The sequence below is a fragment of the Chrysemys picta genome, chromosome 6 (assembly GCF_011386835.1).
Source record: "Chrysemys picta bellii isolate R12L10 chromosome 6, ASM1138683v2, whole genome shotgun sequence".
In the NCBI taxonomy this organism is placed as follows: Eukaryota; Metazoa; Chordata; order Testudines; family Emydidae; genus Chrysemys; species Chrysemys picta.
In genome coordinates, this window is record NC_088796.1 from 24,375,133 (window position 1) to 24,399,806 (window position 24,674).

The 24,674-nt window shown below is 41.1% G+C and overlaps 1 protein-coding gene across 26 annotated transcripts in view; it reads right to left on the minus strand.

The window, feature by feature from the left end:
- Nucleotides 1-1,452: 1,452 nt before the first annotated feature.
- PRLR (prolactin receptor) overlaps nt 1,453-24,674 on the minus strand; it is a 341,587-nt gene continuing 318,365 nt past the window's right edge. For all 26 annotated transcript variants that reach the window (XM_024108363.3, XM_042845475.2, XM_065598856.1 and 23 more), the window contains 7 exons: nt 23,999-24,128; nt 13,092-13,261; nt 12,760-12,929; nt 11,346-11,487; nt 10,356-10,455; nt 8,668-8,737; nt 1,453-7,882 (listed from right to left, as the gene is read on the minus strand). In XM_024108363.3, coding sequence (XP_023964131.1) covers nt 6,860-7,882; nt 8,668-8,737; nt 10,356-10,455; nt 11,346-11,487; nt 12,760-12,929; nt 13,092-13,261; nt 23,999-24,128 — 1,805 coding nt within the window. In that variant the 3' untranslated portion in view covers nt 1,453-6,859. The remainder of the gene's footprint in view (nt 7,883-8,667; nt 8,738-10,355; nt 10,456-11,345; nt 11,488-12,759; nt 12,930-13,091; nt 13,262-23,998; nt 24,129-24,674) is intronic.

Below are 24,674 nucleotides of genomic sequence, written 5' to 3' on the forward strand. Positions count from 1 at the left end.
CTGACTGGTTATTGTTATACTAGGCACTGAAACATGAGGGCTTCTATCCCATATATATTTTTATACTATCTAATGTAGCTGTGGATATTCTCATTACCTATAGCAATGTCTAATCCCTTCTCTTCCCTTTTCTTTGTCACTTTTTATTTTATTTTATTTTATTTTATTTTATGTTTTGGTGTCTCTTTTCCATTGAGATTTTGTCAGTTTTCTAACATCTAATTTCTTAATAATCCCCTCTTTTCATTATTCCTGTTCCATTCTTTCTTTCCCTGTATTTCTCCTTCTTCCACAATGTTGTCTTTCAAACTCTTTTAGTAGTGTTCCTTCTTCTCATTCTTCCCTTGTCCTCTTCTGCTCCATTTTTCACCTCTCATCCACTTTCCAACCTTTCCTGAGTCACTCTCACCATTATTCTACTCATTCTCTCTCTCTCTCTCTCTCTCTCTCTCTCATAGGCATGTCTGTGCTGGAGCAGGAAGTTGTAATTTCCAGCTTGAGGAGACATACCTGTGCTAGCCTTGATGGAGCTACACTAAAAATAGCGTAGTTGTCACAGCACGAATGACAGCAGGGACTAGCCGCCCTGAGGATGCACCCATCCAAGATGGTAGGTACGTACTCAGGCAGCTAGCCCCTCCTGCCTAATTTGAGCAGAGTAGTGCAGGAATGCCTCCTTGAGCTGAACTTTACATCTCTAGCTCAAAGTGTAGACATACCCCCTCTCTAGTATATCCTACCCTTTCAGTCATCCACTCATGCACTTCCTCATCACCCAGCACTCATTGTATCACCCAGCACTCTTCTCTCATTCTACTCACTTGCAACAACTCTTATGCATCACTTATTTCTAACCCCTACCCATCATTTATTCATTGCATCCTGCAGATACCTGGCCTAGAGAAAAAGGAGGGAAGAGATGCAGCTGTTGATACCACAAGAGTCTTGAGACTCTTGGGAGCCACAGCAGCAGGAATTTCTACCTCAATCTAGGAAATACAGTCCCTCTTTCTCACCTTCATAGGTATGGGAGTCAGAAGGGAGCCAAGGACCTTGCTTTTTAATTGGTGGTGTTGGTGGAGGAGATGTGAGTTTACTGTTGGGAGAGGGGTAGCTAATCTCCATTACCACAGAGTGAGGAAAGGGCTGAAGAGGTTCAACCTAGCAGCAGCTTAAATACCAACATGTGTCTGAGCACAGCAAACACTATGACAAATGCTCAGTTCAATTTGGCTGACCTAGAACCTGAATACCTATAGCCACTCAGCTCACTCACCCTTGATGAGCTGGGCACCAGTAAGGGAGCAGCAGTGACTAGCTAACTGGCCACACAGCCCAGGAAAGAGACTGACATGCCAGGAACATGGTAGATGCCCAACACACCAGTCTGGGCCTGACAATGAACTGAAAAGACATGTAATTTTTCACACAAAAATATCCCACCTCACTATGCATCCATAATAACCCATTTTAATGTTCTAATGCAACACAAATGGTGCCTCCATGACAGGCTGTCATACAACAAAAGCAATTGTAACATACGTTTTTCTTTTTTTGTATTTGCTATAATAATTATTTCCAATTTGACACTTCAAGTAAAATGCGTCTGTTTGCCTTTTTAAAGGGAGGGAAAAAAACAGAGGTAGTGATTCCTTTGAAAATATGGAGCCAAATAACATGATGTGCTTGATTTCAATATGACCTTATGGCTTTAGAAAGGACACATGTTATCCATTAACTGGCCCAGGTTACTTTGGTTTCCCTGTATAACTCTTTCAAGTTGTTTAAAGTTAATGAAAAATGACTGAGCACATTAGCTGGCTTCATAACGTGAACTCCACATGCACAGTGCTTTAGAGGTCAGAAAGTAAAAGCTGAATATTCACTTTTAATTAACTGCTGTTACTGTACTTTAAATATTTGAATAATATTTTAGAGCTACAGTGCATTTGTAGTTCAAGCGATCTAGACTGACATACATCAAAACATTTACATAGCATTCACTGCTTCAACACAAATCCATTATGATTACAGGTTTGTTATTCAGTTTTGTTCTATAGACACATACTTTCCCATATTAGTACTGTATATGGACAGATATGTACATTTGTATGTAATATGACTGCAAAGGATTATTTCATCATAAAGAGCACTCTTCAGAGATCATATGTTTCATGTGACAGGTAGTTTTGGGACCACATGTCCTAAATTCACTAAAGCACATAGACAACTACTTAAAAGCACCAAACATTACACAGAAAATAAGGGTATCATACATCAAATATGTGTCTGCTAAAACAAAAACAGCCTAATTAGAAAATTTAAACGCATGAGACATCATCTTTTTCAATACTGAAGGAAAGTATATCTTTTATTTATAAAACTGTTTTTGACCCGAAGGGGAGGTAGTTAATTAAAAAAAAAAAGTAATTTAGTATATTTTAAAAAACAAATTAGCATTTTTCAGTGGAGGCTTTATGCTTACATTTTAGAGCTTATACTTTATTTAAAAAGTAATGCACTATTGATCTAACATATTCACAAACCTGACATAGAAAAAGTGTGGAGCGTATTTGAACATCTTTCCCAAGTGAGATATTTGAATAGCAAAGCAACTGCTGGAGGGCTATTTACTGGGAAGAATTCTGGTAGGTAATTCATCCATCTGTCTATCAGAGGTGATGTGAGAAGTCTTATTCTAGGCTAGTGTAAGGTGCCCTTGCAGAAACCGGATTTATAGATACCTGTAACAGAATCTCATTTTATTCCCACATGAGAACATATTCCTTAAACAGCTGTAAATAAAAATCCTATTTGACATTATGAAGATTAAATGATTGAACATCCAAACAGCCATAAATATATGAGTATCCGACTGAAGAATCATTTTTTATTCTCTACTTGATGTGCACATGTGCCTTCCAAATGTCAATGGATCAAATTCGGAGGGCATGTTCTGCAAAACTCCATTGGCTTTTGGAAGGTACACATCCAGAGAAGAGTAATTATTATTTAAAATCAAATTACTATTTAAATGTGTGCATATATGCACACATACACGCAATTGAGAATTTAAAGAAGGGTGTTCATTTGGAAAATCATTTGCGTATAATTATCTAACATCTCTACCCCCCTTAAAAAAAGGAAACCCAAACAGTTCACACAAGAGATGTATTTAGACTGAATTACACTCTAGCTGCTTCAAACCGGCCAGGGAGAGTGCAGCTCATTCACATAAGCTGAAATTTAACCTCTTTGTACAAAGCCACAGTGATCTGGTGTCATGAGGTGGGGGGAGGCAAGATAGAATCTATGTCCCTGGACTTGCTTTAGGCTGCATTGCAACCCTTCCACAGGTGCTCTGCCAACTGATGCATGGAATAGCAGTTATGGTCCTTCTGCTCCCTTTGGGTTTGGGCCATTGGGTCTGTTTATCTGTATATTAGATCTCCCACAGAGAGAGAAATTGGGCACCTTGTTTGCATGACAACAAATATTTTAGACCAAATGTTCAAAGGGGCCTCCATTTTATGCATGTAGAAACCCGTATTTGCAGGCAAAAATGCCCATTTTCTCCTCATGGCAATTTGGAGTTTGCATGTGTTGAGTTTCTGAAAATACGTCTCTTAATGCCTTATCATCTGATGTTCTTCAAATTAATAGTGGGATGTTTGCACTAGAATGGACCTATCCCAGAAAATCATAATGATCCAGATTCGCTGGTCCAGCCAGGCAATGCTCAGTACAGAAACAGAGGTGAGCAGACAAAGGTAGTATAAAATCCTGATCCTTGGGATATGGACTAACTGAACCCCTAATGAAATGTCGAGATGGCTAAAGATTGCTCTAAGTTGTGACTGCTTGCCTCTGGTCCTAAGAAGTCATTGTATCCGGACACATCACTTTTTCCCTGCCTGTACTCCCTATGCTATCTAACTGTATGTAACTCCAAAGATTTCCCCTACGCAAGGGGAATCTACAGGTGGCTGAGTAACCTGCCTTTTTACTATGAGACACATAGGGCCTAGAGTGAGCCTGAAAATCTGGCCCTAATATACTTAATAATAATTTTTTTTGGCTTAGGTATGACTATCAGTAATAACAAAAGGAGTGTGTCTGATCTGAACTGACTGTACCAGTCCACAGTTAGGAAACTGAAGTCCCAATGAAGAACTTTCAAACAGAGAGACAGATAGGGTCATTGTGTATTAACTCAGTGTGCACCCCCCATTTTTTTTTCCTTTTGATAACTAGATAATTTCACTGCAATAATCATGGCATTCCCTATACAATGTCCAGAAAATACTGCAAACACTGCACTAAAGTTATCTAGTTATCCAGAATAAAGTAAAATATTTTAAGGGTGATCACTGTGTAGACAGATAGACAAACACACACACACACACACACACGCAGAGTGTATTTTATATCTACATAATGTAGTGTTCTTTTAAAAATTAATGCCTCTCCAAAGTCTTACTGTGTCAAAGTTAAGTGGATAGGTGAACAGAGAGGGGCTTTCTTCTGGCCCGAAGGTAGTATGTGTGGGCCCTACTAGATGGGCCCTTCTGTACGTTGGCTAAGCAGCTGACTCAGTGCACAAGGCCGAAAAGGTGCCTACTGGAAAACTGCAGAGCTGTTGAGGGAAAGAGGTGGGATAGGGAAGGTGAGTGCATGTCCTGTAAATATATTTCCCATCACTTGCACAACACAATGCTCTATCCTCAGCCTGACCCTCTTCTCCATGCCACTGGGCCACTATACCTATGGATGTTACTCAGCTAAGTATAATCTGTACTTAGCCCAATTGCAATGGAGACAAATAAATCATTATTTGACTGTATTTTCCTTTAGAAAATTAAGGTTTTCTTTGGGTGGGGGGTAGGGCCAGTAAAGGAGTGCCATTATTTCCAGTTGTCATTTTGGGGTGATTGGGGTGCTTCCTGCCAGCCTCAGTTACTAGCAATGGCAGAAGGCTCTATTGGTCCATTTTCATTATGGAGGAACTGCCCCAGATCAAATGTATGACCCCTCCTCCTCCTTAATTTTAGCAGAGTAGAGGCTCTTTGACATCAGGGGTCATGGCTCTTCATCCTATTGAGCTTGGACAGGGAGATATTGATTTTGGCAAACGTAACTTCTTTAAAATGTCCTCCCTGGCTCAGGGAAAAGTCTATCTTTTACGATGTAGGGGGATGTCATTCCATCACAGATTGACTTTACACAGTTACTTCTATGGAACAGTCCAAAGGCCAGCAGGGAGACAGCAATTTAGGGAGGGACAAAGCCCCCCAAACCTAGCATTCCACTTAGTTTTACAGGAATAGTTGATAAAATAAATGGACTACATAATTCTCAATTCATTGTATTACATCTACAGTCTATTAGAAATATAAATTCAAAAGTTACTTCATATCCTTCATTATTCTACAGGTCTCCTTTAGTTATTTTGGTGTTTCACTATTGAAATGATAGCTTCACTTCTTATCACCTCTTCCTGCATCAGCAGAAAAAATCAGTGAAGTTGCCAGGTAGGTAAATAGTTCTGGGAAGTTAGAAAATATTTTATTTTTACTTTAGAAAAATAGTCTTCAAAAATACATTTTGAACTCATGGGCTTTTACTAAAGTAGATTTTTATATTATGTACAATAAGGCAGTCTATCAAATAGTGTTCTTTTCTTTCAATAAAAGTGAACATTGTTCAGTTCTATTTGGCTAAGAGATGGGTGGGATGTAGTTTATTCATCATATTGAAAAGAAGCAGGAAAATATGTTGAGAATGATTTACTACTTTGCTACAATTACTTTAATATATTATTTTTTATATATGAAATCGTCAACATCCAAAAAACTAACTTTTTTTTTTTAGGATTGAGAAAAATATATAATAGAAAAACCTATACCAGTGTTTATAATTCATTAAGAAAAAATACACTGTGTGCCATAGTAGTTCATCAGCAGTATACATGGTCTAAGAACTGTATGAACAATCATGGGTAAGACTACGATTTTGTCATGGAGGTTGTGGAAGTCAGGGAATCCTGGACTTCCAGAGACCTCTATGACTTCAGCCCACAGCGGCTGGGAGTTGCAGGGTCCCTCTGCCCCCCAACGGTGGTGAGGGTACCCTGCAGCTTGGGGCCCCTGCGAGCTCTGATCCACCGCAGGCAGTGGGGCCCCGGGAGCTCTGAGCTGCCCAGCCACGTGGGTGGTGTCGGGACTCCGCAGCTCCTCATTTTGTCACAGATATTTTTAGTAAAAGCCATGGACAGGTCATGGGCTTCTGTGAATTTTTCTTTATTGTCCAGGACCTGTCCATGACTTTTACTAAAAATATCCATGACAAAATCTTAGCCTTAATCATGGTATACTGACCAACCTCCCCCAATTTTGTATCTTTGTTGAACCTGCAATATTTGGCTAGTTTTCATCAAATAATAGAAGAAATGCGAAGTTCAACAATTTGTTTACATTGTAGGTTTCCATGGCACATAATATCCACTTCCTTGTCCTTTCTTCCTAAATTGAAAATCTATTTTAATGATCTGAGGTTTATTTATTCTATTACATCAACCTACAAATCCCTTTTTTCTCTTTATTATACCCCTTTCCAAGAAACCATGTCACATACTTTTGTTTTACTGTACATAACTATTAACAAAAGTAAATCTATATATCACAATTTGAAAATGAAATCATTTGTTCTGCAATCAGCTAGTAGAAAACATAGAAAGGTGTGAGCTACAACTGAGCTTTAGTAGTGTAATTCTATGTAATCCACATACTAGAACATTCCATTTTAATTGCATTTAATTTACTCTGTAGTGTTACCTGAAGAAGGATAATCGAACTTTCAGTTAATTAAAGGAGCACATAAAGGAAGTTGGATCCAGGTAATCTAATCCACCAGTGTCTATTTTGCACTCACTTGGAGTTGTAAAACAATAGCTCATATTTTTCTCTGTTTGACTCTGTTGAAGGTTCTGAACAGATTCCTTTGGAGGTTCTTGAAACATAGGTGTGGTCTGAACTCTTGAAACTGGTATTATTACTAGAATGCTGTTGTCCACAACCCTTGAGACCTTTGCATATTCCTTGCTGGTTCCAGGGACAGTACAGTTTTCAGTTTTGCCACCATTTTCTTTCTGTTTCGGCAATACAGCTAACGCCCCGTCTTGGTTGACTTTGTGAATTTCTACATAATCCATTAGTTTAGCAGACAAAAAAGGTGACTTCTCACTGGGCAGCAATTGCATTCTGTCTTGGTCAGCTTTGGAATGCAAGCTCTCCACTTCTCCTTGCTTGTCCAGTTTTTCCTCACTGATAGTTTCAGTGGGTTTAGAATATTGTGACTGTTGATTTTCTTCATTTCCCCCCAAAATTGATGTAACATTCACATTCATGGTGCCAAGGGCTATCTTACAAACATCCGTAATGTTGTGGTAGGAGCATTTAGGAGTCTGATTGTTAGATAGCTGAGCTCCAGGCCACGTAGATAACTTTGTACTACCAATGCTAAAATAAGGTATTTTCCCTTTTAGGTCTGTGCTCTGAATTTCGCAGCTGCTTTTTCTTGCATTATTTTCTGAAATTTCACTGATATCTGGTGTTTGAAATGCTGATGGAGGGATTCTGGGCTCCCTGCTCCTGTCAGAGAGTAGGAAGGGGCTGTCACAGCTCCCTCTCCCTGAGTCACTGTCTGTTTCCTTGTGTGTTGACTTCATATTTTTACTGGGATGACCTTTTTCATGACTTGGCATTAGTTGCTGATCCTCACTGTCATCTACCTCCAGAAATTCTACCAGTAGGTCTTCACAGTCTGATGTTGGAGGGAAGTCTTGGCAACCCAGAGCGCTCAAAAACTCGTCGGACCTCCCTGTCTGAGGGGATAACAACAATATACATTACAATCATATTTGTGGCTAACTGTAAGATTTATCTGTTATTAGTATTTCTCTCCCACCCTGACTGAGACCGCAGTGTTTAGTCTATGCCTATAACATGGAAAATGTGCTTGAATGCTGCAGTTGCTGTAATGTGTGCAGTTATACGGGTAAGGCTACACTAAACCTAACCTTGTTTTGGTGCAAAACATAGTGGGAGTCTACAAGCACCCATGTGAACCCCTTGTTCAGGGGCCAGATAGTCCCAAAACTTGTGCTTACGGCACACAAGGACCAGGGGAATCTAGTGATGACAATGGTACTAGGCAGCCAATGGGGTGGGGAGGGACAGGATGATGGAAGACTATGGTCCAGCCACCTCTTCTCCTCTGGACAGCAGAGCGTTGTGGGGAGCACATACTTTATCCTATTAAAAAAAGAGTTGACAAGAGTCACTCAGGCTTTAAGTGGCCCTGGTGCACCAGGAGGCATTATGATAGCTTCAGATACAATGCCTCTGACAGTAACTGCTGGTACAAAACCCCTCTTCAAATACACTCTTCCCCCCCGTGAAGGCACTAGCTTAAAGGCATGTCCTGTCCATATTATCAACCTGGCCATTTTACTTATTCTTCAAACAAATTCAAGCTATAAAGTACCTAGGTAGGGTAAAGGCTTGTTCCAGTATTAAATGCAAATGCCATCCTTGTTGCGTTCATTATTACAAAAGCTTGGCAAAGTATATAGCACTGAATTCCACTATATTCTTTAGTAATACCCACCTCTAGCAGATGTGTATCGAGTCCCTTTATCTTGGGCCCGGGGACTGGTGGTAAGATGCAGGCTACCATACTGAAAAAAACAAAGGCAGAGAACATAAGAAGTGAAGGCACAGACCCTATTGCCCCAATTGCTAGCGCATTGCGATACCAGTTCAGTTCAAACATTTCTAATGTATTTGATACCTTTCTTATTAGACCCAAGCCCACTGTACCTTCCCAGGACAGTGTCAGCCAGGTATAGCTCAGTAAACATTTTTAAGTGCCTTACATATCTATACAGAAAAGGGAATAGTGCAAATACTGTGGTGAAGTTAATTACGGTACTTACAAACTGTAAGTAATATACATTGTCAGAATCACTTATTTCTATTATTACTAATATTTGGAATAGTACAGCACCTAACATCATTTTGGTGCTGAAATGCATCTATCTCAAGTGTGGAACACAGCAGCTGCAAACACCATACAGCAACACTACACAACATTTTGGTGATGAAACTGAATAAAAATGCACTATTCAACTGAAACTGAATGGAGTAATTAACATTCACTCTGATTGTAATCAGTGATTTTGGCAGAAGTCTTAAACTTCAAATAGTATGTCTAGGCCTCAGGCTAGTGTGCTTTTTCAATTGCTAAACTGTTCCTATTCACAGGGGAATATTCTGAGGGCTTGTCTACACTTACAGCACAACTGTAGCACTTAGTGAAGACACACTACCTATGCTGATGAGAGAGCTTCTCCCATTGGTGTAGGTACTCCACCTGTCCGAGAGGCATTAGCTATGTCGACAGGCGAAGTCCTCCCAGTGACATAGCGCTGTCTACACCAGGAGTTCGGTCAGTATAACTGCCACACTTTGAGTGACATAGTTAAAGCGACATGCATTTTTAGTGTAGACCAGGGCTCAGGCTCTAATGGCTAGCTAGTGTCTGAGCGGGTGGGAGGACATGGAGTGGGGCACAAGGAGCTTTCCCCCATGCAAGAGCCTGTCACAATCACAACTGCAATCTCTGTCTGTAGTTGGGGGAGCTCAAGGAATGCTTCCTTCAAACGCCCCCATAGTGCCCCAAAGGAACAGGGAGGGATAGAAGGAGACAACACCAGGCACTTGCCTAAAGTTTATCACAGCACAACTCCCCCTGGGACAATGTGGTTCTGCAAAGCCCCGGCACAGGCACTGATAGGCATAATTGGTTCTAAATATCTATTCAAACAAAAAAGACTCCATGGTGAAAACAAACAACCAAACAACAAAAAAAGCGCCACCATTTCACTATGTCTCACTAGAAAAATAATATAAGTTACGCATATCGCTTTGCTGCAGCACCTAACCAGCCAACACTATTTCCAGCACTGAGCACTTCATGCTACTATGGTACCATGCGAGAAATAAACAAAAAGCCACAATAGAAGGCATACAGAAGTAGGAATACTCCATAATACGTTTGCCAAATGAACTAGGAAAAACTAAACAGGAAGCTCAAAGCTAGATTCTCAGTCAATGTAAATAGGCATAGCTCCAGTGATGTTAAATTTACTTCAGTTCAGGATCTAATTATTTCTTGATAAGCTTCTAATAGACCATAAAAACAATGAAAAATTAAAACAAATATTAAAAGCTTATTTTTAAAGGTAATTAACTAAATCCTTTAGATTTAATACAAACAGTAAGGCAGTGACTTACCTAAAGCCTTTCAAAGCCATCATCCAGATAATGATTAAGCAAATGACAGATGATAATACAGCCACAAAGATCCAGACAATCACATCCTTCAACTCTATGTCTAGAAAATACAAGCAGGAATGCTTTAGTTGCATACAGTGTAGCAGCTAAAAAGCGGGTGATAAAAATGTTGCAAATGGCACCTATCTTTAAAATGGGCCTAACCCCCAAACTCAGTTTTGTGGCTTGAGACCATCTCTAGTACATACTGATCTACTGCATCATATTAGTGCTTGATATTTAGGTGTTCTTCACCTGATGGCACAGCACAGGAAATAAAATGCCTAGGAGAAAAACCCTGTCAGAGTAAAAAGTACATGAGGAGGGTAAATTTTGCCACAGCCAGATACACCAACACAGGACAGAAAAGCAAGGGCAGCATCTATGCCATGCATAAATCTGCTTTTGTGAATAGTTTAGCCATCTCATTGTCAAGTCCTGTATAATATAATTAATGAAATTATAGGGAGGGGGCAACTACTGGATGGCTTTGAGAATTTCTAATAGTACATGAAGCCTTATACCTTTAGGCCAGTTCAAATACATCCCCTGTAGGCAGTGACTAAGAACTATTACCATCTGATGTTAATGGCTGTTTGGTGTCTTATACAGTAATCTCAGTGCAGTTCGCAATGGACAAGTATCCACATATCAAAATCACTATATTAAAAGGCAGTAAACAGCACCCTTGCTGGCAGATTCAGTGGAGTGGCCAATGCTTAAATGGATAAGGAGAATGAACCACCTTCTTACTCAGAAGTAATCAAGGCTGAGGCAAATTGAGAACATGGTGTAGGGCAGCTACCATTTCTGCTACCTTAGCAATGTTTTATCTGTCCTGTGGGTAATACAGGATTTCAGTCTTCAGGTCTGTTAGCGGGGCAGCTAACTAACGTACTAAATTCACTTCCATTTAAAAATAATTAATAAAAGGAGGATCAAATAACTCACCACCGGGGATTTGAATATAACTTTCTGAGCTCCATTCACTCCATTCTCCATGGTCCGGTTTGCAGTGTACCTGTGCAAGGTATTTCTTTCCTGGATTTAAACTAAACAACTTGTATTGTGTTTGTTGTCCAACAAAAATTGTCTGAAAAATAAACAACACAAAACCCATAAAAATTGAGAACATAAGAACAGCCAGACTGGGTCAGACCAATGGTCCATCTAGCCAATATCCTGTCTTCCAACAGTGGCCAATGCCAGGTGCTTCAGAGAAAATGCACATAACAAGGCAATTATTGAACAATTCATCCCCTGTCATCCAGTCCCAGTATTTGGTAGTCAGAGGTTTAGGGACATCCAGAGCATGGGGTTTCATCCCTGAGGCATTTTGCTATAAAAATTTTAGGCTATTTAGAAAGTTGACAAAGTAATGGGAGTGTAAAATGAACAGTACTGAAACTAGATAGCAACATAAGAATTTGCAATATGGGAACTGAATAATGGTCCATTTATTATATAGCATTCTCAGTTTTCTAATATAATGCTGTGAGAAAGAATTTTAGCTCTAGTGCAATGTTTAAGTGAAACTATTGTGAAAACACACCAGGACTGGATCTCCCTTTTTCCCAAGTTTTATTTATTTTGGTTTATGAATGCGAAAAACAAGGAAGGATCCAGCAGATGATGAAGGTGATGGGGAAAGCGGACATCCTCTAGTGATGCGGAGTACTCAGTTAAAAAAAAAATCATTCTGAATCGTGAATTTTGAAAATGTGAAACTTGAAAGAGTTTAGAGGATATTGAAAAGAGCAACACAAGCCAACAGAGAGAGACAGCATTTTGGAGGAGCAATAGCTGACGGAGCACCAAAGATGGAACTCTGAGCGGAGCTCAAGTGAGTAGTGAAGGCAGAAGAAAGAGCTTGGAACCCAAAGAAAATGTCCCCAGTTTTAAGGACAGGGAGAGGTAAAGGCTTGTGCATACATTGTCATTATATAGCCTGCCAATAGAATCTAATGATTATTTGCATGGATGGAAATAGTTTCAGATAATTTTACCACCGATTGTTACTGAGCTTTCTGTTAGCAATTTTATGTCTGTGGTTTAGAATAGATTACCATGGTGGACAACAACAATCAAACCCATATCTAGAACATGATTAAACTAGGACTGATAATTTAAAGAGTATGGTAATACTACAGTTAATATACAGTCAAATATTTTTGTCACTGGTTACCACACAGAGGTATCTGAGATACCACTTTATTTTTTTCTCTAGGTGTGGGAAAATACTGTGATCTCTCATACAGCACTGTAGGGCAACTTTTGGTAATGCTGAATTTTTGATGGTGTCTGGTGTGTTACATTCATGGATATAATATAATTGAAAAGAGAAGACCAACTAGCAAAATCTTACCTCCCATTCATCCCCTTCTTCAGGTTTTAGTCGCAAATTATATTCAAGAGTAAGCCACCCAGATTTGACATCAGCCAGTGGAGGTGGATGCCATTTCAACAACAGATACGGTTTTCCATCTACTTGTTTTTTTACTTCTAGAGATAGGTTCACAGGAGGGTCTGGCTGAACTGTAAAAAGGGATAAAGGGTTTAAATCACCTTTGCCTTGCACCTTGGAAAGTCATTTACACTTCTGAATTAACTGGGTCCTGAACACTGGATCTGAAAGCCCATGCACTTTGGATCAGTTTGCCTCTAGCTCCACTGTTTAAAAAAGTCTTAATGTCTTACCTATGTAAGTCACATCCACATATTGAGGCTCAGAGATGTTACTTCCCATCTTATTGGTTGCCTTTATGGTGATATTATAGATTGCCCAAAGTGAGGTGTGCTTTTTATCAAAGTAACAGGAATTGGGGCCTGCAGTTCTGTAATCTGGACATTCATTGATTGATTTGTCTCTGAAATTAAAGAAACGTAGTGATCAGGAAATATACAGAATAAAGCACATGAATTTTACTACTATCACTACTACTTACTTAGGACTGGATATCACCCACTCATGCTCTGGGGGACGGGAAGAAGGCATAAAATGCTGATCCAGCGCAGGGGAGCAATAAGGCAGGATTCATCCCCAGCATTCAAAAATGTGCAGTAGGCCCTAGATACTGAGATGATCTGCACACCATGGCCCCCAAAGAGTGTGTTCTATCAGCTGTGTGTGGGAGTGTTCAGCTGGGTAAATGCTGCAAGGGGTTAGCTGGTTTTCTTTCAGAACAGCAGCAAAGTGAGTCCCACTGCATGCCACCTGCCTCTGCCAAGTGCCAGGTACTAGGTGGCCTTGGAAAAATCTTTTAACAAGCCTACTAAATGCTAAATAATTCAAACATTCATTTCCCCCCCCCCAATTCATTTTGTATCTCTGATATACCTTCAACATCTGTTTTGTGCATCTCTCCCCCATTCCCAAAACCTATTCTGTGTCTTTCACCCTCTGCCCCTCAAAAATCCAGTTTGTGCCTCTCTTTATGTCCCGAGTAATATATTTATTGCTATTCCCAGACTGAGGGTATGTCTACACTAGAGCTGGAAGGTGTAAATTCCAGCTCCAGGAAATGTACCTGTGGCTAGCTAGTGTGACAGATTAATGTTACCAATCTGCCTGAGGCGTTAGGTGATTAGGCTGAGGCCGCACGATTGTTAGGGGAGGAGATGAAGGAGCACACCAAGTGACTAAATTTTAAAGCTTTATTAATAAAATAACTGCGGTGAGTGATGGGTTTGCCTCCATGTTACTTAGAAGAAGGAAAAAAGTGTTAGTGCCCGAGCCCTAACCCATTTTTATACTTACACACGCACAACCCAAGGCTGGCCAAGCCTGGGCGTAACGGAAGAAAAAGAGGGGGAAGGGTAGATGAGAGTTTTGTTTTGTGCACAGACCGTTTAGGGTTTGCTGTTAATTTTTAATTTGCTTTAGCTTTTAGGAAGGTTTTAAGTTTGGGGTTTTTTTGGGGGCATTTTGTTTAGGGACCTTTGTTTCCCAGGCTTTTTGTACCAGTTTAAACCGGCCTTTTGTGGCTTTTTAAGCTTTTTTAAAACACATCAGCTTTAAGAACGCGAAACTGTTGGGTTTTTTTTGCTGGCCTTTACTGTTTTACTAGTTTTTGCAGCCCCTGCAGTTTTGTTTAGCTGATTTTTTTTTTTTTTTTTTTTTTTTTTACGGCTGGTTGGGGTTGGAATTTAGGCCCCCGTTTTTTTTTGGCAGGCAGCCGAGAGTTGGTTGTGTGCCATGGCCTTGGGCTGGAGATAGAGTTTTATTTTTGGAGCTAGCTGGAGCATCGAGTTAACCCATTCCCTTCTTCCTTCCTTCCATTATGGCCTTTTGTAACCTGCAAAGGAACCTCTCACTCCACACTCACACCTTTCCCTTTCCAAAATACCTTGCAATACCTGCAACAGCGTTAGCAACATACAATGCTGATTTGCCTCCCCAGGGGACCCCCTGAGGGAGGGGGCCATTGGGTTGTGACAGTCCCCCCTTTGACCCCTAATCAACATTTTGTTGTGAGGGATCACCACTTAGGTTTTTACCCTTTCTCTGACACGGTGGCTAGGGTTACCGTTGGCCTTTTACATAAACAGCAATATAGCACAAATAAAATTGTTAGGGCGGCAACAATTGCATGCACTAGCCAGTAGTGGCTATTGGCGTTATTAGAAACATAGCATAACACATTTTTGTTGGCATAGATGCCCCATTTGGATGGCTGTGGCAAAGGCAGCTTTTTTTAGATGAAACATGTGCTGCAACACTGTAAAGGAGGAGGCATTTGTCTGCAACATGGTTAGTTGTTTTTGGGTGTGCATTAATGGCAGGAAAACATTGGGTGTGATTTACGAAAAATTAAACACAACATAGTTAGAAACATTAACAATACTTTGAATAACAGCGGGCCAATGCACTAAAAATTTTTGCGTTTTAGATTGTAACAGCAAGTTGAGAAGCACTTTAGGCTTGGTGTTTTTTTAAACACACGCTGAGATATTGGTAAACAGATGTGCCTTAGTGGGGGCATATTTTGATGGCTTTCCTTTTTAGCAGCTGTGTTGACCCACCTTGTAAAAGTGGCTTGGCATTGCCCTTTTTTTACACATTATTTGAGGGGGTTTTATAGGTTATAGTTGCCAGGTGTTGCCCTTTGCAATTTATATGTGCTGATAGTTGGGGGCTGTAGTTAGCACATACAGCTTAGCCGTGTTACTGGGCGGAGCCACCTTTTACACATTGCGATGGACTATGGGTTTAGAGGCAGCCTTTTTAAAGGCCTGGTTGGATTTTTATACCAGGGGCCCACCCTTTTTTTATAGGGCCAACGGCCGTGAAGAAGCAGGCTATGCCTGTGCACTTTTAATTAGTGAGTTTTTAGGAGTAGCGAAAAGGCTATTGTTTTGGGGGAATTTTTGAGTGGGAATGGATTTTTTTGGGCCAGGCTTTATGGAGCAAATTTTTTTCGATGCTATGAATTTGCTGGGTTAAATATTGTTGGATTTGGAGCACACAGAATTTTAAGTTAGTTGGTTTTTGGCCTTAATTATGGTTTTAATTAATTTTTGCAAGGTGTTTTGCATGTGGAGGGCCAATTTGGCACTATGTTTGAGGGTGGAGGTGGCCACTGTAAGGTGGGTAAGATTTGCACTTGTGACCAGGCCCATGACCTTTTAAAATTGTTTTAGCTGCTTGTTTTTTATGGCCCGCTGCTGAATATTTTAAATATTGACTGTCGAATTAGCCCCATTCCACAAGGAGCTTACTAGGGTTTGCCTTTTTTGGGGGGACAATAGTTGGATAAGGAGGGCAAGTTGGAGGGTGACCTCCCCCCGGTACAATTGGGAAGGAAGGCTGGGACTTGGAAGCGTTTTAGAGGCAAATAAATGTTTAAAGCTTTTAAAGTGCATTACGGAGGATTTACCGTTGAGTGGCTGCCTTTTATTTGGTGGCTGGTAAAATTTGCCACCACTGCTGGTGGGGAGGTGGGGGTGAGGAGAGATGTGGAGGTGCTTTTTTAGGACCATTTTTTGCAGACTCGGGGCTAAGCGGAGGAGGATTATATTGCAATGAAGGATTTTGCAGGCCTGAAGCAGCAAGAACGGTTTTACCACTTTTGTTTGGGATGTTTTGGGGCTTTTCGTATTACTCCCGGTTTTGTTAACAAAGCCAAAGGGAAAGAAAAGGGACAACATAAATGCACCTATTTGGGGAAATTGAGGCACGTGTGAAAACCATTAAAATTATTAGTTATTTTGTTGCAGCCCTTTTTAATTTTTGTTGTGGATATTGTTTGCCTGGTTTAGGAGGTTACAACAACTATATTGCGTTTAGGGATTAGGGATTGCTATTACTTGTTAAAGGGCTTTTTATTTTACTTTAGGCCATCATAGGAGGAACAGAGTTCGATTTTATTGAATTTAGGGTAGATTTGGCGTACCCAGAAGGATTTTATGTGCAATATGGGGAGTGGGCTAACTTTTTATATTTTTGCTTTTAGAGCCTGTTGGTGTGCAATTTTGATAATTTTTTTAATTAAAAGGTTTGGCCTTACTATGCTAGAAACATACTGCATTTATTTGTACTGATAAGTATTAAACAGTGATTTTTTTTTGCTTTAGCAAGTGTATTAAAATCTTAGTGTTTTTTAGTATTATCCAAAACATTTTGTGTTTTAAGGTGGACAAAGCAAGTATTTGCCTTTTAGTACATTTTATGTGAAATTGCAGTATGATTTTTTATTTTTATTTGTTTTTGTATTAGGCTGTTTTGTAGCTGGGACAGAGAGCCTAATTTATTTTTAATTATCTTTAGGTTCATAGTATTTATAATTTTTGCTTTAAAACCAATTTTTTTTTAATATGGTGTGTGCTACCTGAGAATGTTTTTTGCAGCATTTGATACACAACAGTGCTAGCAACAAGACAAACAACACAAGACAAAACATAGAACACAAAATACAATTTTTATTATGACAGTAGATTTATGGTATTTTGGGTTGCTTTTTAGCTGGTATTAGCTTTTTTTTTTTTTTTTTTGAAAGACCAAAAAAAAAAAAAAAAACCCAACCGTATTTTTACCCCTTTGGGGGTGTCAGATTATTGCTTAAAATATATATATTTTTTTACAAATACCCTTGCTGATTGCAGGCATTACAGAGGAATTACCCGCTTATATTTTTGTATTTGTTTTATAGGCAGGCCAGGTTTTAATGGCTTTTGCCTTCATTAGTTAGGTAATTTGCATTAATACAGACACTTTTTGGCTTGCTTTTGGATTTAAAGCCATTAGCAGCCTAGAGACTTTGTTTTAAAAGGGACACAATTAACTTTTACCAGAGATTTGATTACTTTTAACTTTTAATTTTTGCTTTTAAAACATTTGAAAAAGAAAACACAACCTATTGTGGCTTTTTTTGGAGCCCTAATAGGATTTTAATTAAGTAGTATGGTATGTTTTTGCATTTTTTAACCCCTTTTATAATATAGGGTTACCATATTTCAATAGTGCAAAAAGAGGACACTCCATGGGACCCTGCCCCCGCCCCAACTCCGCCCTTCCCTGCCCCCGGCCCCGCCCCAACTCCTCCCCTTCCCCACCCCAACTCCGCCCCCTCCCGAGCACCCCACATTCCTCCTCCTCCATCCCGCCCCCCGGCTGCTGCACTGGGGAAGTTGTTTCGGTCCCCGCCGCGGTAGAGAGCGGCAGGAGCCAGGAAAGTTGGAGCACGGGGAGGAGGCGGTCCCCTTACCATGCCTCCCTATTTTCCCGGACATGTTCGGCTTTTTGGAAATTCCTCCTGGACGGGGATTTGAGGACCAAAAAGCCAGACATGTCTGGGAAAATCCGGACGCATGGTAACCCTACCTCTGACACTCACCTCTCCCTCCACTGGAGGGACTCCCCTGTCCATACCTGTCCCGGGGCCTTCCTTTAAAGGGGCATCCCCATATCAGCGGGGTCTACTTGGAAAAGATAATATTTACTCCCTTGTGCGGCTGAGCTGGGCTGTGACAATCCAACACATCATGAGTACTGTGAGAAATGGGGCACAACACTAACCAAGGCAGTGTCATTTCAGGGACTGTATGGGCCTCGAAGTTCAAACAAACAAGCTATATAAAGTCCTTTTCTTTACTGGGAAGCCAAATGGAAGTTTTTCTAGAAGGGTATTTTTAGAAATCTCAGTATAATGACAAATTTCAAGCTCAGTTAAATAACTTTTTTGTTCAATGATGCAGAGCACAATTAGTATAGAGACATGAATAGTGAGAGATCCAAGCTGGTTTGCCTGATATTGTATAAAAATGTGTGCAACTTTGATATAGAAGGCCTTGCCAAACTAATTATTGAAGCATATGCAACCATCATCGTAGACAGTGACTTGTTTATACTGCTCTATATACTATACCAGTGTTTCTCAATCTGGAAGTCACGATTTATTTGATAATTTATATGGTAAAAATGAGAAAATAAGCAATTTTTCAGTAATACTGTGCTGTGATACTTGTATTTGTATGTCTGATTTTGTAAGCAAATAGTTTTTAAGTGAGGGGTACTCAAGACAAATCAGCCTCCTGAAGGAGGTACAGTAGTCTGGAAACATTGACAACCGCTGCTCTAATTGACCTGGATCAAGAATGTCTTTGTTTTACTTTCTATTTCTATTGTAAGGCTATTGGGGTCTCAGAAGGATTTTTTGAATCATGTTTTTAGAAATTTCATAAATGGACCACTGCACTTCCTCCAAATTCATGAGTCTGATGTTTCATTTTTTAAGACCAAAGGTCCCTGCATCTTCTAAGTATTAGAGTGAGTTGTTTTCCAGAAACCCAAAGGTGGAAGCTCATTAGCAATCTATTTGTGTGTAATACATTTTATAGTAACAAATAAAAAGGAAGTCACAACTGGTCTAGTCAAATTTGCTTCCTGTCCTCTAGTCAGGGACATATCTCCCTGCTGTCAACAGTTCTCTCCAGAAACAGCAAAAGAAAGATCCCAGATCAATCTATGAAACTGAAAAAGGTATTCCCAGAAACACTGAGAAAATGAATGCCAAGGGCTTTTGTTACACTTTACCAGGGAGATCAGGAGTGAATGCACCAAACCGAAAACTCACTGCTGTGGAAATAAACACTCAGGGCTAGACTCTGCTTGGAGACAGCAGAATCTGCTACCATTTGCTGCTCTGAGGTGTACAGTGCCTCACAGAGCTGGGGAAAGGAGGCAAGACCATGGCTGGCAGTGCAGGAGAGAGTAAGGTGCATCGCTGGCCTCCCCTCTGCGCTGCTATGGTGCCGAGCACCCCCCTCACCGGGCCCCCCAGGCGGGGGAGGGGGTGAGGTGACACCCCCCACGGTGGGGTCCGTGTCCCTTTAAGAGCAGGGCTGGGCTGAGCCGAGCCGAGCCGGCGGGGTGGGTGGCTCCGCTCCCGGCTGCAGGCTGATACCGGAGCCTGGGCTGAGAGCCAAGCTCGTCTCCTGCACCAGCTCCGGGGGAGGCTTTGCTGCGGCTCTCCCAGTCCCGGCCACCGCACGGTGTGTGTGTGTGGGGGGGTTGCTTGAAGCAGGGCAGGACCCGGTGGGGCCGAGGGCTGAACAGACTCGGCCGGGCGGTGCGGGGGCTGCTGGAGGGAAGCTGGGGAAGGGGTGGCACGGCCTCAACCCCCCAGGGCTGCCTGCCTTGCGGAGGAGGCAGAGGGGCGTAAGCTGCAGCAGGACCCCAGCCCCCCGGGGGAGGGGATCTGGGGCCAGCCCCGGGAGGCAGGAGCAGCCCCGGGGGTGCTGGGCGTGTGCAGGGCAGAGCCCTGGGAGAGCCCCAGCCCCGCGGCGGGCAGCGCTGCAGAGGAGGAGCTCGCGCTCCCTGGCGGGCGAGGGGAGCCCCACGCAGGGGGAGCCGGGCCGCCCGCACCTGCCTCTCGCAGCCGCTCCATGCTGCTGCTCCCAGTATCGCTTTCAGCCGGCGCGGCTGCCCTGTCAGCGCTTTTGGATCTTTAAATAGCCGTCCGGGGGGAAATCCCGGACATTTTTAGCTTTTTACAAATTACCCCCGGACAGCTATTTAAAGACCCAAAAGCCGGACATGTCCGGGGAAACCCGGACGAATGGTAACCCTATTATAATATACATTGCACATGTTTTGGGGAAAATGCATTTTTTATCATTTAATTTTTAGAACATTAGGCATATTAATTTTTATATAAGGTGTAACTGGTTTTTTTTGTGTTTACAGAAATTTTATGTACCTTTAGCAAAGTGACAGTTTGATTACACAGAGCTATTTTAAGGCTTAGTGTGGGGCACTGGGTTTTTTTGTTGTTGTTTTTGTTTACTACAGCTTTTATTTGCCATTTTGTTACCAAAAAAAAAAAAATTAGAATTTTTTTTTGGCTTTGACTGCCCTGCTGCAGCCATGATTTTTGTTTTTATTTAAAAACGTTTTAAATGTTCAGAGGGGTAGCCATGTTAGTCTGGATCTGTAAAAAGATACGTCTGTTAGTCTATAAGGTGCCACAGGACTCTTCGTCATTTTAAATTTTGTAAAGCATTAAGTTACCCCTTAAGGGTTAAATGTTAAATACTAAAGCCAAACAACACTTGAGTTATTTGTGTTTGGCCAAAACCATTTTTTGGTTTTGCAACTTTGAGTGAAAGATATAAATGGATTTTAGTGGTATTATTTAAAAACAAAACCAATGAATTTTATTTTTTTTAACACCCCTGACACTGCTTTAATTTTTATATAGCTGTACATAGATTACATGTATATACATTTGGGGGCAGTTAAGTTTTAATAGACACCCCTTAAGTTTTTTTTAGCAAATTTGACTAAATTGTTTATACATTAATGATTTAAATTAGGTTGGTTTTTTGCCTGGCTTATTTATAGAATTTTTTTTTGGAAAAGGACCCTTTTTTTTTAGAATGGGTGCAAAGAAACCAAAAAAATTTTTTTTGAACATTTTTACAATCTTTAATTGTTTAGGTTTTTTTTTAGCATTTATAGTTAACTTTTTTTTATTTTTTTTTTAAATAACTTACTTATTTTTTAACACGATACCTTTATTAACTTAGATTTTTCTATTTTAAGTAGTGTTTTGGGGATTTGAAATTTTGATGCCTGTATTTACTGCTATTTTTTACTTTTGCCACTATGCCCTTAGGGCTTTTAACCCACTTTTTATTTGTTGCCTGCCTGCTTGTTTGGGCCTGATTTTGCTTTATTTGCTGATTTTTTTTTTTTATGGGCACAGGCTTTGTTTTATTTCCAATTTAGCAAGGAGGGTGGGCTTTTTAACTAGCCCCCACCACTTTTGGTTGTTTTTTTTTTAAACAATATTACTTACAAGGGTTACCCGAGTTATTTTTCGTGAGGCTTGCCACCTGGACAGAACGCACGGCCAACTGGCATTTTAATTGTTTAATTTTTTTTTATGGCAGACTCACTGCCGTTGCGGCGTATGCTGAGCATGAATGGTTAAATTTTTGAAGAATTTTTGAAGGACCCCGTACTTGCTTAGCCAGTGCTTTTAGGCGGTGCGTTTTGCTTTTTTTGCCTGGAAGTTTTGTTTTAAGACCCTGCAACTTGTTTTGGGCATGGGCTTGGGTTGCTGCCTGGTTAGTAATTTGCGCTTTTAATTGATTAATTTTTACTAGTTGTTGGGTGCACACTGATTTTTTTTTAACCTTTTTTTGTTTGTTTTGACAATATTTGATATCACACAGCTGCTGCAGTTTATATTAATTTTACAGCTGCCCCTAGGTTTTTACCCTTCTGCTTTTTATACTTGGCATACAGGCTTAATAAATTCTGCCAAGAATGCACACTTTTTTGAAGCTTTGTGACGGAAGCCCAGGGATTGTATTTTACCTTGGTGAGAGCCCTCTCCAGCCGGGATTGGTCCTCATTCCCCTGTAAAAGAGGCAACTGGGGTTTTGTTGCCCCTTTTGTAGCTCGGGCATTAGGACCACCAACCTTTTGTGACACCAGCAGGCCAGGCAGCGGGACTTTCGTGTTCGCACTGCCTATTGCCCGTGCATTCAGCCCTGACCCCACCATGAACGCCGCCGTTGTCCACGACTGCGGGACACCCGAGTCCGCAGTTGAACCCTTTTGTTTTTTAAACATGTTGTTACAACTTGTTGGTATTGCTTTTACAAATTTTTTAGTTACTTAAGATTTTATGCTGCCCAAGCGGGCACCGGAGCTTACAATGTTACCCCACTGGGCCAGAGGGAGGGACGCTAAGCCTTTCTTTGTTACCACCGAGGGTTTATACACCCCATGCAAAAACCCCTCCCAGGGGCAAAGCGAGAAACCCTACGGTTTTTTTTATGTGCAGTTATGCTACGGTTGAGGATATATGCACTGAGGATTTTACCGGCGTGGAGAGAGGATTGCTAAGCTTTTTTTTATTGCCATTGGGTTCTAACACTAGTGTGTTAAAAATAGAAGTGTAGACACAGCAGCGCAAGCAGTGGGAGGAGCTAGCTGCCCCACATACGTACTTAAAGTATTGATGGGATCATACTTGGGGCAACTAGCTCCTCTTACCATTCGTGCCACCATGGATGCACTTCTATTTTTAGTGCGCTAGCTCGATCAGAGCTAGCATGAGTATGTCTCCTTAAGTTGGAATTTACCCCTTCCAGCTCTAGTGTAGACATAACCTAATTAGGGGTGGGGGAGGAGGTCCGTGACTGCAGGAATTGTGTTCATTTCCCAGCTCCCTCTAAGAAGCAGGAAGATGAGCATGTGGGCTCCACACTTTGTCTCTCACTGTTTGACCTGGTGTCTGCACACTTCCTGAATGAACCTGCTCTCAGCAGACAGCTACACACTCCAACATTAAGTTAGCTCATTGCTCAAGCATGAACAATGCTGGGACAAGCCAAAAGTAGCTCGCTTCTCAGAACTAAACAAACATATTGAATAACTTTTATCCATAAATTTTTGAAGATTGACTCTGGTGCCAGACACTTGTATCTCTGGAATGCCCTTACCATGATCATATTTTGTGTCGCTCTACCCTACCATTGTCTATGGATCTCTGTGCGAAAGGCTCGATATAAAGATGGTAATTTTAAAAACAGGTAATTTTGGGTGGTCTTGTGTCTCAGGAGCCCCTTGGCCAAAGGACCCCAAATTTGTACCACAAACTGTAGCCCGGGCCTTATAGTGGCATAGCAGTTTTCAAGGCAATCTGGCGAAGACTGTCAGAATATCCCAGACAGACAAGGTGGATGAGGTAATATCTTTTATTGGACCAATTTCTATTGGTGAGAGAGACAAGCTTTTGAGTGTACACAGAGCTCTTCTTGTCTCTCTCACCAACAGAAGTGGGTCCAATAAAAGATATTACATCACCCACCTTGTCTCACTAATATTCTGGGACCAACATGGCTACAACAACACTGCATAGAATATTTCAGTGCATTTTGAAAGAGTGGCTTTAAACAGAAACCCTGCTGCAATCTCAATTATGAAGTTGCTACTGCTGCTTCCTAATACAATTAATTTTTACAAAAATCTTAAATTACTTTTTACTCTCCAGATAATTAACTACAATTTAAGAACAAATGAGAACTCAGGTTCTGTAAACGTACATAAGATAAAATAATAAGCCACAGAATAACTATCCACAGCTTCTTACCCCTCCTTGCTGTAGAACAGAGTGTAGTTGGTAGGAAGTCCTCCATCTGAGCCGGGCTTCCACCAGCAAGTAAAAGTTTCCTTTTCTGGAGAACGACACCTCAGTAGTTCAGGCTTTCCAGGGGGCTGCCCTGTAGAAATGCATAAATTATCTAGTTAATAAACTTAACTGTTATACAGTACAGTACACTGAATAATATCAATCCTGAATTTATAAATTATTGAGAGGTACCCAGGGCCGGCTCCAGCATTTCTGCCGCCCCAAGCAAAAAAAAAAAAAAAAAAAAAAGCCGTGATTGCGATCGGCAGCGGCAATTGGAAAAAAAAAAGCTGCGATCGGCGGCGGCAGTTCAGCGGCAGGTCCTTCGCTCCTAGACGGAGTGAGGGACCTGCCACCCCCGAATTGCCGCAGGTGCCGCCCCTCTCCCTTGGCTGCCCCAAGCACCTGCTTGTTAAGCTGGTGCCTGGAGCCGGCCCTGGAGGTACAGGACAGTCAGACTTAGGTATATTTACTGTACAAGAAAAAACATGTTTTCACTTCTACATCAGTAGAGAAGGAAGGAAGGTCCAGTGGTTAGCGCACTAGACTAGGCTAATCTGTGCTTCAGTTCCTTGTACGTAAAAATGGGGATAACAGCACTGCCCTCCCTCGCAGGGATGTTGTAAGGATAAATACA